Here is a 12,473-nt window from a genome sequence, read left to right on the forward strand (position 1 = left end):
TGTGAGGTGTTGTCCTTATTTGCCTTTGCAAATGTTTTGGTCATTTTCTGTTATGCTTCTTTCTATCCCGTATATAATGGCCCAGAAATTCGGGTCCCAACGCGTGAGTACGGACGGAGTACTCACACGTGGACCCGATGGAAGTGCCGGAATCTTGCATGCACTACGCAGGAAACCGGCACTTCCGATCCTCTGAACCAAGGGGTTCAGAGGTCGAACGCGTGCGCGCGGGAATCTGCGCGCGCGCGTTGAACTTTTTTTTTTACAGGTTTTAACGTGCGGGTAAGTCTGTACATTTTAGAAATGTAAAAAGCAGCCGTAAGGACTTCATTTTCAAAGGTAAGTGGTCAATTATTTAAAATTAAAACATTTTTTCCACAGGTTTTTTACTTTAAATACTTTAAAGCAAGGTAAGTTTATTTTTAGCCCTGTTTTTTTATGAAATTATTTTTTTCAAAAATTTAAATTTTTGTTTAAAATAGTTATTTGTCATTTATAGTTTATTTACAAAGTGTGATGTTTTTTTTTAATTTATTTGAAGGTAAAGTACAGTTTTACAGCCTCAGCATTTATACGTTTTGACAGGTCTATCTGTCAAGACTTATGAATGGAGTATTCCCTGCTCCGATTGGCTGCCTGTTGCTCACGTGATCCCAGGGGACGCATCGCACTAACTACGCCCCGGGACACGCCCGCACAGCGCGCCGGCCTCTGGGACAGGCATTCCACGCAGGCCAAGAGGTCAACTGCCGGCGCGCTAGGTAAGTGTTTCTGGGCCATTAATTTCACCGCCCCTTCTCTCCACAGACGCTGACTGATCTGCTGAGGAGCATTTTCTGTTATTTGATTTCCAGTACCAATATTTTTTGAACACATGAGGCGGTGGGGAGACTGATTTTTGTATCCCCCCCTCCCCACCCCGGGTGCAGTTGATGCTCACGTTCCAAGATAATGGCTTTGGGCAGGATACAGTGGTGTTCCTGAGCCTGAATACCTGCAGAAATATGTCCAGCCCCAGAGGAGGCCAAGGTTCTTGTTTTAAACAGTGCCATTTGCTGAGCAAAGTTCCTGGGCAGCTCATTGTGGAAAATAATTTAACCATTGTCATCTATCTCTTCCCTACCCCTTCCCTCCCCCCCTTCCTCTCCCTTCCCCCCCCAGTCGCTCGCTCTCTTCCCCCCAGTCTCTCGCTATCTCTTCCCCCCAGTCTCTCGCTCGCTCTCTTCCCCCCCAGTCGCTCGCTCTCTTCCCCCCCAGTCGCTCGCTCTCTTCCCCCCCCAGTCGCTCGCTCTCTTCCCCCCCCCCCCAGTCGCTCGCTCTCTTCCCCCCCCCCCAGTCGCTCGCTCTCTTCCCCCCCAGTCGCTCGCTCTCTTCCCCCCCCCAGTCGCTCGCTCTCTTTCCCCCCCCCCCCCCAGTCGCTCGCTCTCTTCCCCCCCCCCCCCCAGTCGCTCGCTCTCTTCCCCCCCCCCAGTCGCTCGCTCTCTTCCCCCCCCAGTCGCTCGCTCTCTTCCCCCCCCAGTCGCTCGCTCTCTTCCCCCCCCCAGTCGCTCGCTCTCTTCCCCCCCCAGTCGCTCGCTCTCTTCCCCCCCCAGTCGCTCGCTCTCTTCCCCCCCCAGTCGCTCGCTCTCTCTTTCCCCCCCCAGTCGCTCGCTCTCTTCCCCCCCCAGTCGCTCGCTCTCTTCCCCCCCAGTCGCTCGCTCTCTTCCCCCCCCCAGTCGCTCGCTCTCTTCCCCCCCCCAGTCGCTCGCTCTCTTCCCCCCCCAGTCGCTCGCTCTCTTCCCCCCCCAGTCGCTCGCTCTCTTTCCCCCCCCCCAGTCGCTCGCTCTCTTCCCCCCCCCAGTCGCTCGCTCTCTTCCCCCCCCAGTCGCTCGCTCTCTTCCCCCCCCCCAGTCGCTCGCTCTCTTCCCCCCCCAGTCGCTCGCTCTCTTCCCCCCCAGTCGCTCGCTCTCTTCCCCCCCCCAGTCGCTCGCTCTCTTCCCCCCCAGTCGCTCGCTCGCTTCCCCCCCCCAGTCGCTCGCTCTCTTGCCCCCAGTCGCTCGCTCTCTCTCTTCCCCCGTCGCGCTCTCTTCCCCCCCCCCCCAGTCGCTCGCTCTCTTGCCCCCAGTCGCTCGCTCTCTTGCCCCCAGTCGCTCGCTCTCTTGCCCCCAGTCGCTCGCTCTCTTGCCCCCAGTCGCTCGCTCTCTTGCCCCCAGTCGCTCGCTCTCTTGCCCCCAGTCGCTCGCTCTCTTGCCCCCAGTCGCTCGCTCTCTTGCCCCCAGTCGCTCGCTCTCTTCCCCCCACAGTCGCTCTCTCTCTTCCCCCCCACAGTCGCTCTCTCTCTTCCCCCCAGTCGCTCGCTCTCTTGCCCCCAGTCGCTCGCTCTCTTGCCCCCAGTCGCTCGCTCTCTTGCCCCCAGTCGCTCGCTCTCTCTCTTCCCCGTCGCGCTCTCTTCCCCCCCCCCCAGTCGCTCGCTCTCTTGCCCCCAGTCGCTCGCTCTCTTGCCCCCAGTCGCTCGCTCTCTTGCCCCCAGTCCCTCGCTCTCTTACCCCCCAGTCGCTCGCTCTCTTGCCCCCAGTCGCTCTCTCTCTTCCCCCCACAGTCGCTCTCTCTCTTCCCCGTCGCGCTCTCTTCCCCCCACAGTCGCTCGCTCTCTTCCCCCCAGTCGCTCGCTCTCTTCCCCCCAGTCGCTCGCTCTCTTCCCCCCAGTCGCTCGCTCTCTTCCCCCCAGTCGCTCGCTCTCTTCCCCCCAGTCGCTCGCCTCTCTTCCCCCAGTCGCTCGCTCTCTCTTCCCCCCAGTCGCTCGCTCTCTCTTCCCCCCCCAGTCGCTCGCTCTCTCTTCCCCGTCGCGCTCTCTTTCCCCCCCCCCAGTCGCTCGCTCTCTTGCCCCCAGTCGCTCGCTCTCTTGCCCCCCAGTCGCTCGCTCTCTTGCCCCCAGTCGCTCGCTCTCTTGCCCCCAGTCGCTCGCTCTCTTGCCCCCAGTCGCTCGCTCTCTTGCCCCCAGTCGCTCGCTCTCTTGCCCCCAGTCCCTCGCTCTCTTGCCCCCAGTCGCTCGCTCTCTTGCCCCCAGTCCCTCGCTCCTCTTCCCCCACAGTCGCTCTCTCTCTTCCCCCCACAGTCGCTCTCTCTCTTCCCCCCACAGTCGCGCGCTCTCTTCCCCCCACAGTCGCTCGCTCTCTTCCCCCCAGTCGCTCGCTCTCTTCCCCCCAGTCGCTCGCTCTCTTCCCCCCAGTCGCTCGCTCTCTTCCCCCCAGTCGCTCGTTCTCTCTTCCCCCCAGTCGCTCGCTCTCTTCCCCCCAGTCGCTCGCTCTCTTCCCCCCAGTCGCTCGCTCTCTTCCCCCCAGTCGCTCGCTCTCTTCCCCCCAGTCGCTCGCTCTCTTCCCCCCAGTCGCTCGCTCTCCTCTTCCCCCCAGTCGCTCGCTCTCTCTTCCCCCAGTCTCGCTTCTCTTCCCCCCAGTCGCTCGCTCTCTCTTCCCCCCAGTCGCTCGCTCTCTCTTCCCCCCCAGTCGCTCGCTCTCTCTTCCCCCCAGTCGCTCGCTCTCTCTTCCCCCCAGTCGCTCGCTCTCTCTTCCCCCCAGTCGCTCGCTCTCTCTTCCCCCCAGTCGCTCGCTCTCTCTTCCCCCCAGTCGCTCGCTCTCTCTTCCCCCCAGTCGCTCGCTCTCTCTTCCCCCCAGTCGCTCGCTCTCCTCTTCCCCCCAGTCGCCTCGCTCTCTCTTCCCCCAGTCGCTCGCTCTCTCTTCCCCCCCAGTCGCTCGCTCTCTCTTCCCCCCAGTCGCTCGCTCTCTCTTCCCCCCCAGTCGCTCGCTCTCTCTTCCCCCCAGTCGCTCGCTCTCTCTTCCCCCCAGTCGCTCGCTCCTCTCTTCCCCCCAGTCGCTCGCTCTCTCTTCCCCCCAGTCGCTCGCTCTCTCTTCCCCCCAGTCGCTCGCTCTCTCTTCCCCCCCAGTCGCTCGCTCTCATCTTCCCCCCAGTCGCTCGCTCTCTCTTCCCCCCAGTCGCTCGCTCTCTCTTCCCCCCAGTCGCTCGCTCTCTTTTCCCCCCCCCCCAGTCGCTCGCTCTCTCTTCCCCCCCCCCCCCGTCGCTCGCTCTCTCTTCCCCCTCCAGTCGCTCGCTCTCTCTTTCCCCCCCCCCCCCAGTCGCTCGCTCTCTCTTCCCCCCAGTCCCCCCCAGTCGCTCGCTCTCTCTTCCCCCCCCAGTCGCTCGCTCTCTCTTTTCCCCCCCCAGTCGCTCGCTCTCTCTTCCCCCCCCCCAGTCGCTCGCTCTTCCCCCTCCAGTCGCTCGCTCTCCTCTTTTCCCCCCCCCCAGTCGCTCGCGCTTTCTTCCCCCCCGTCGCTCGCTCTCTCTTCCCCCCCCCCCAGTCGCGCGCTCTCTCTTCCCCCCCCAGTCGCGCGCTCTCTCTTCCCCCCCCCCCCCCAGTCGCGCTCTCTCTTCCCCAGTCGCGCTCTCTCTTCCCCCCCCCCGCAGTCGCACTCTCTTCCCCCCAGTCGCTCGCGCTCTCTCTTCCAACAACATGCCCTTGAAAAAGCCTCTGCACTCCAGCTAGTATATATATAATTGCTCTTCTGTCTGTCTGTCCGTTCTCTATACATTCGAAAGTTATAGAGCGTAACTACACGCGTGTCACATCAAAAGAAAGCTTACGATTCCGGACCGGTCATAGGCGTATTTACTTTTCCGTCAGACAAAAATCGTGCCCACGGTATCCCAAAAATGTTCAAAATTCCGCTCATTGGTCAACCTTCACGTCACTCAATGCTAATCATGCGGTCGAGTGACCTGACAGTTGACCGATCGCTGCGTCACGGGGGCGGGTTCATTGCGCGTGCGGGCGGGCCATCCTACAGTTGAGTGACTTGACGATTGACCAATCCTACAGTTCAGTGACCTGATGGTTGACCAATTGGGCGGGCCTTATCATTCTGAACCGAGGTGAGTGGCCACCATCTTGATTCTTCATGATTTTTTTCCCACACTTTCTGTGTGTTAGGGAACTAAGGAAAATAACAATTTATTTGAGTTTTAAATTGTATTTAGGAACAGTAGGAAATGAAGTGATCACCTGCCCTTCGCGCGGAGGCTCGCCTACTTTGACGGCCATTTCGAGCAGCTGTGCCGGCGCCGGGCGCGGCCTAGCAGCCCGGGAATACGGGCCCTTGATTTGCGGGCCGTGCCGGGAGCCGCCGCACACAAAACTTCCCCGCGGCGTCAACAGCCCCGCCCGAGAGCCCAACCCAAAGCCACCAGGTCACCGGCCGCGGCGGGCCGTGCCGGGAGCCGCCGCGCACAAAACTGCCCCGCCCCAGAGCCTGACCCAAAGCCATCAGGTGAGCGGCCGTGGCGGCCCAGTCTCTCTCTCTCCCACTCTCACTCTCTTTCACTCCCACACTCCCAGTCTCTCTCTCTCTCCTTCCCTCTCACACACTCCCACTCTCTCTCCTTCCATCTCTCACACTCCCAGTCCCCCTCTCTCTCTCTCTCTCACACTCTGTCTCTCTTTCTCCTCTCCTTCTCCCTCTCTCTCCTTCCCTCTCTCACACTCCCAGTCTCTCTCACACTCCCAGTCTCTTTCTCTTCTCCCCCAATCTCTCTCTCACTTCGTCTCTCTCTCTCACTCCCAATCTCTCTCTCCCCAGTCTCTCTCTCTCACTCCCAATCTCTCTCTCACACTCCCAATCTCTCTCTCCCCAGTCTCTCTCTCTCACTCCCAGTCTCTCTTTCTCTTCTCCCCCCCCCAATCTCTCTCTCCCACACATTCCCAGTCTCTCGCTCTCCTTCTCTCTCTCTCTCACATTCCCAATCTCTCTCTCTCTCTCCCCCAGTCTCTCTCTCACTCCCAGTCTCTCTTTCTCTTCTCCCCCCCAATCTCTCTCCCACACATTCCCAGTCTCTCTCTCTCTCACATTCCCACATTCCCAGTCTCCCTCTCTCACACACTTCCAGTCTCTTTCTCTTCTCCCCCCCCAATCTCTCTCTCTCTCCTTCCCTCTCTCTCTCTGTCACTCCCAGTCTCTTTCTCTTCTTCCCCCCCATCTCGCTCTCCTTCCCTCTCTCTCTCTCACATTCCCAGTCTCTCTCTCTCCTTCCCTCTCTCTCACACACTCCCAGTCTGTCTCTCTCTCTCTCTCTCTCACACTCTCAGTCTCTCTTTCTCTTCTCCCCCCAATCTCTCTCTCTCGCTCTCCTTCCCTCTCACACACTCCCACTCTCTCTCTCACACTCCCAGTCTCTCTCTCACACTCCCAGTCTCTCTCTTCCCCCCCAGTCGCTCCCTCTCTCCCTTCCAACAACAACATGCCCTCAAAAAAGCCTCGGCACCCCCAGCTAGTCTATTATAAAAATACCCAACAAGGTTCACTTGCAGCAATTTTGTGTTTATTTTGTGTCACCTTCCCTCCTCTTTGACCATCAGACCATGGACCAGTAGGATAGTCGGGAACCCTCCTGTTCAGATACGGTCAGTAGAGTATGGATACAAGTTAAAGCCCAGGGTGATCCACCCTTCGTCCTCAGCCCGTGGCTCAGTGGGTAGCACTCTCGCTTCTGAGCCTGAAGATTGTGGGTTTGAGTCCCACTCCAGAGACTTCGGCCCATAATCCAGCCTGACATTCTTGGTGCCAGTACTGAGGGAGTGCAGCATGGTCGGAGGTGCCTTTAAACCGAGGGCCCCATCTGCCCCCTCGGGTGGACGTAAAAGGTCCCATGGCACTATTTCGAAGAAGAGTTGGGGAGTTCTACCTGGTGTGGGATTTGAACTCGCAACCTTCTGACTCGGGTGTGAATTAGCTACCACTGCGTCACGGCTGGCATTAAGGAACCCTAAAACACTTCGGGTAATCTCTTCATTGGCATGGGGGTGGAATTATGCAATGACCCAGACCGCCAGCCTCATTAGGATAGTACCGGAGACTGACCAGGGCAGCAGGTAAGGCTGGGAGGGGAGAGCACTGCGGTGGCCAGCACTTGTAATGTGGAGCTACGAGGAGCCACTTCCTGAACATTCAGATAAGTGAAAGATTGTTTTACTGACCTTATTAGTGGCGGCTCCAGTGGTCCCTTTAATCCTCCTGATTTGGCAGCTGTGCACCCGAGGGAACTGACCACATGCACTCTGCCTACTGTGGTCAATCACTAACCAATTACAGAAAGTGGCCCCCCGAATTGCACAGGCAATGGGCCCAACACCAGTTTCTGACGGGTGTCCTAACCAATATGGTGTGCGACGCACTTTTGGCGTTGACTGAGTTCTTGCCCATGCTGCACGCCATATTGGACCCTTTGGCATTCATTTTGCGCCTGAAAAACGGGCGCCGCGCAAACAAATTTGCCATTTTTGTTTTTTTCCACAAAAGGTGGTGAGTTGGGAAACTTGCTCCACCGAGCTGCATAGTGGCCAGAGTCTGCAACTACACTGACAATTGATGTAGCAAAATTGAATGAGGAATGTTGACATAGTAACTTAGTTATACCTTGACACTGGATGTAGAAATCAAGTAATGTTTCTTTAAAAAAAAATGGAAATAAGACATTGCCCTTTTAATAAAAGTGTCCATTGTGGTTGTTCCAAGCAGGTTTTTACTTTTTTGCCTCATTCTGCATCTCATGAAAAAAGGAAAACTGGCCACTGGCAGGTGTCGACCCGTAACCCAGCCACACAACATTCAAGATTAACCAAATGGTCAAATATAGCTTACAGAATATTTAAAAAGTAAATAAACATAAACAGGCAGTAGGAAGTTTTAGAGCTACAGATTTTGCCCACAAAAATAGCATTGGAACTCCCTGATTAAGAACACTAGTAGAACATGTACAGAACTGTGATTGCATTGCTTGAAGCAATGGAGTCTGTTGGGTTGGTGAATGTCACACAGTGACAGAAGTCAGATCGCCCAGGAACATTTATTCTCTTGCACTTTTCGCTCCTTTTCCAAGCACCAGGACAGTGGCATCATCACTGCTTGTAATGGTGCTGTTGTCACCGCAGGGATTTCATGTAGGACAATGGAGAGTGTGTGGCAACATTCATCGAAGAATTCACCTTTTCTCCACAATTAGCAGTTTACACCCCCTCCATTGTGTGCGGAATGCAACTCTGCTTCGTGCCTTAAGTTGAGTGTTGGTCATTTCTTCAGTAACTTCGAGCTGGATCAATCTCGCATGTGCTTCTTGATGGTAATTTCTAGTCACGTGATTTTCTAACAGGCTGCACTCTGGAATAGGACAAGAAGCTGAAATCCATCATACCAGAACATCCCCTCCCAGTGCATCACCCTAAACAGCAGTGACTGAGTACACCTTGAAGGAGGTAAAACCCACGGCAGGTGGCATTATTGGTTTCTGAGCATGGAGTCACGTAGACCTTCCGTGATCACTGTAGGTTAACGAGGGTGATCTTGACTGAAAGCAATGACAAGTTTGATCTGCGATAAAATGCCTGAAACATACAAAGGCAGAAATTCTTGAGATCAGAAAGCAAAGAGTGAATTTAGTTTGGGAGTCGCTGGGTGCCACCATCTTGTGTGGAGGGGCTGATGGAGAGGGCGGAGAGACACCTTCACTGGATGCTATCCTCCTAACATTGTGTTTGGAGTTTCACTCACACATCTGTCTGGGTCTTGTGTGTCAACCTGTAACTGAGGGTTGTTTCAAGACAAGATAAATGTTTTAATAAGACGTTAAAGGCTGCCCATTGCTGGGCTCCGTTATCTTCTGCCTTGGTGAAGGATGGAAAGTAGAACAATTCATCTTGACATCAAATAAAACCCCGTCTTGTCTTAAATCTGTCCACAGACCAAAAGGCGCAGAATCACATTTCTAACATGTTGAAAATCCCTGATGAGAGAATTGCCCTTCATTCATACACCATTCGAGCTGTTAATTCTTCACTGATGCAGTCGGCTGTCTTCAGCACACTTACAGAAACAGGTGCAAAGGCCAACATTTAAATATTAAACCCATTGTCTTTTTAAAGTATTTTAAATGCCGTAGAACTGTAAAATAAATGATTTTGTTTGACTGGTTTCAGTCTTTTTCTTTATATTAATTTAAAGATTTTGTCTGTTTATACATTCAGCAAATAGTTTACATATTTTGTCCAATGGTTATCCATCAATTAGCTGATATTGAAAATATACATGCGGTCCTCTTTACGTGTTGCAGATACAATGACAGAGCAGTCGCCCCAAGGCTGGTGAAGGAAGCTGCTTTCACGAGGTCTGGATTTCCCCGATCGTGTCACCGGGGGCAAAAGGCTGGCTTAATGCAGCGTCCTCTGTGCAGCACCAGGCTTGCTGGGCAATGGCAGCCCGCCACACACGGCTTAATGCAAGGGCCAATTTCATTCCAGTTCTCACAGGTCTTGGTGCAGCCTGGGCCACATGTGTCGTACACAGCGCTGTGCTTACACTGAGTAGCTGAAAGGAGAATGAATAAAGATTTTAAAAACACTGACGCGCTTTGTTTCATCGTTATGAAGTGAAACTTCTTTCCTTGGTTTGTCTGGGGGGTGGTGTGGGTGGGGGGGTGGTGTGGGTGGGGGGGGGGGGTGGTGTGGGTGGGGGGTTGGGGGGGGGGGGGGTGGGGGGTTGGGGGGGGGGGGGGGTAGTTTCAGTAATCGTTCACTGTTGCTGCATTTGGGAATTCTAAACCCAAGGGATTATGAGGTGGGTTAACAGATGAGGAGTCCCCTTTACGACTCGCCTATGTCAGCCAGAGCAGGAGCAGAGTTTGTGGCGGGGGCCAAAGACAATGGCTTCAGTCTTCCCAATGTTTAACTGGAAAATATTGCGGCTCATCCAGGAGTGGATGTGGGACAACAATCTGACAATTTAGAGATGGGGGGGCGGGGCAGCATGTAGATGAGAAATAGGTGGGGGCCAAGGACAGATTCTTGGGGGACCCCAGAGGTAACGATGCGGGAGTGGGAAGAGAAGCCGTTGCAGGTGATTCTCTGGCTATCACTGGATAGATAAGAATAGAACCAGGTGAAGTCTTTCATACTTTCCATAAACTGATCATTAGAAGAACATTTATGAAACGAAACAGGATGCCGTGTGTTTGGAGGGTGGTGAATATTTGCCTCATGTTGAGAAGATCGCCCTGGAGAATCCCCAGAATTGGGAGCTCTCACACCAGGTGTAAAGGAAGTTCTAGATAGGGAACTGTGCCCAAACACATTGAACCGAAGACCCTTACAATCAGCTGACGAAGTCTGGGTGGATTTGAACACAGGTCCCAGGGGTGGATTTGTACACAGGTCCCAGGGGTGGATTTGAACACAGGTCCCAGGGGTGGATTTGTACACAGGTCCCAGGGGTGGATTTGTACACAGGTCCCAGGGGTGGATGTGAACACAGGTCCCAGGGGTGGATTTGTACACAGGTCCCAGGGGTGGATTTGTACACAGGTCCCAGGGGTGGATTTGTACACAGGTCCCAGGGGTGGATTTGTACACAGGTCCCAGGGGTGGATTTGTACACAGGTCCCAGGGGTGGATTTGTACACAGGTCCCAGGGGTGGATTTGTACACAGGTCCCAGGGGTGGATGTGAACACAGGTCCCAGGGGTGGATTTGTACACAGGTCCCAGGGGTGGATTTGTACACAGGTCCCAGGGGTGAATTTGAACACAGGTCCCAGGGGTGGATGTGAACACAGGTCCCAGGGGTGGATTTGAACACAGGTCCCAGGGGTGGATTTGTACACAGGTCCCAGGGGTGGATTTGTACACAGGTCCCAGGGGTGGATTTGTACACAGGTCCCAGGGGTGGATTTGAACACAGGTCCCAGGGGTGGAAGAACAAGCTGAAAGTCCCTGAAACGCCCACTCCGCACAAATCCACACCTCTGCTACAAAAGGTCAAATCTGGAGAAAGTGTGTGCATGAAGTTGCTCAATGCCCAGATCTCCATCTGCAGCAGATCAATGTGGTAAAGTTTACAAAAACATTCTTGCAAGGATCGAGCAACATGCAGATTTGCCCGGCTCCTTGTCCATAACTGTGACCTTACCGAGGCAGCTCATCTCCGGCCGCCAGTGGACGTGGACACCCTCTCTCTGACAGGCTCGCGTGTAGGCGATCAGAGACTCACAGTAACAGTTCTTGTGTACTGGACACTCACACATATCTGTGACACACGACCTAAGAGAAACACAACGTCCACATTAGAATATGACGGAGGAAATAAGGAAGCAACGGGGTCCAAGAAGGGAGTGACTGACGTTGCAATTGACCAATTGAGCGACGGGATGTTTAACTTGCCGAAGAAGCAAACCTAAAATTCCACCTATCTGTACATTAAAGCTCCCTCCGCTACATCTTCATTTTTAAGTGTTTCTCTTCAATACTCTATCCTCATATTTTTTGGATGATACGTTAACCCAAGGCCCCATCTGCTCTCTCTCTCGTGGACGTAAACGATCCCCTGGCATTATTGGAAGAAGAACAGGGGAGTTCTCCCCGGTGTCCTGGCTGATATTTATCCCTCAATCAACACCTAAAAACAGATTATCTGGTCATTATCACATTGCTGTTTGTGGGATCTTGCTGTGCGCAAATTGGCTGCTGCGTTTCCCACGTTACAACAGTGACTACACTTCAAAAGTACTTCACTGGCTGTAAAGCGCCTTGGGACGTACTGAAGTAGTGAAAGGCGCTATAGAAATGCAAGTTCTTTCTTTCTTGACTTGATCTTCAGTCCTCCCCATGACGGGTCCATGCAGGAGGGGGTGGGAATCAGTTTCACAGCCTGTGCAATGCAATCTTTCATCGAGCTGGACTCTGCTCCCGACACCCATCACCCAGTTCAGCAGTAGCTCAGGCCCCGTCTGCCTCACTCCAATCACTGGGGAGATGAGCGCAACGCGACCAACGCAATTCTTTGTTGCTGTTGGTTGTCTCCATGTTCCAAATCCCACAATTGGCCAGATTAACCTCACCCCTAGTTCTTCATACATGATCCCTTCCATCACTGGAGCTTCCTGGTATGAGACACTCAGACTCTCGGTCCCTCAGTCTAGACATTGGTTATAGGATCAGAGTGTCTGTCAATCAGTGTGGACGTTGGTTTATAGGATCAGAGTGTCCGTCCCTCAGTCTAGACGTTGGTTTATGGCTTGGCAGTGTCTGTTCCCCAGTCTAGATGTTGGTTTATAGGACTGCAGTGTCTGTCCCTCAGTCTAGACATTGGTTTATAGTCATAGAGTTATACAGCACAGAAAGAGGCCCTTCAGCCCATCGTGTCCGCGCCGGCCATCAAGCCCTGTCTAATCTAATCCCATTTTCCAGCATTTGGTCCGTAGCCTTGTATGCTATGGCGTTTCAAGTGCTCATCTAAATGCTTCTTGAATGTTGTGAGGGTTCCTGCCTCTACCACCCTTTCAGGCAGAGTTCCAGATTCCAACCGCCCTCTGGGTGAAAAAGTTTTTCCTCAAATCCCCTCTAAACCTCCTGCCCCTTACCTTGAAACCATGTCCCCTGGTTATTGATCCCTCTACTAAGGGGAA

General features: G+C 54.2%; 1 protein-coding gene and 1 long non-coding RNA gene across 2 annotated transcripts in view; one reads left to right on the top strand and one right to left on the bottom strand.

Annotated features, from left to right (window-relative positions):
• Positions 1-661: 661 nt before the first annotated feature.
• On the top strand, positions 662-9,224 carry LOC147115309 (uncharacterized). Its single transcript, XR_015079109.1, has 3 exons — positions 662-761; positions 8,761-8,895; positions 9,130-9,224. It is a non-coding gene; the product is annotated as an uncharacterized LOC147115309 (long non-coding RNA).
• bmper (BMP binding endothelial regulator) overlaps positions 7,486-12,473 on the bottom strand; it is a 116,070-nt gene continuing 111,082 nt past the window's right edge. The window contains exons 14-15 of the mRNA XM_085993737.1: positions 10,979-11,109; positions 7,486-9,383 (exon numbers count right to left, since the gene is read on the bottom strand). Coding sequence (XP_085849863.1) covers positions 9,205-9,383; positions 10,979-11,109 — 310 coding nt within the window. The 3' untranslated portion in view covers positions 7,486-9,204. The remainder of the gene's footprint in view (positions 9,384-10,978; positions 11,110-12,473) is intronic.

This window comes from Somniosus microcephalus, chromosome 7 (assembly GCF_052327205.1).
Source record: "Somniosus microcephalus isolate GS21.2 chromosome 7, FLI_Smic_1.0, whole genome shotgun sequence".
Classification (NCBI taxonomy): domain Eukaryota; kingdom Metazoa; phylum Chordata; class Chondrichthyes; order Squaliformes; family Somniosidae; genus Somniosus; species Somniosus microcephalus.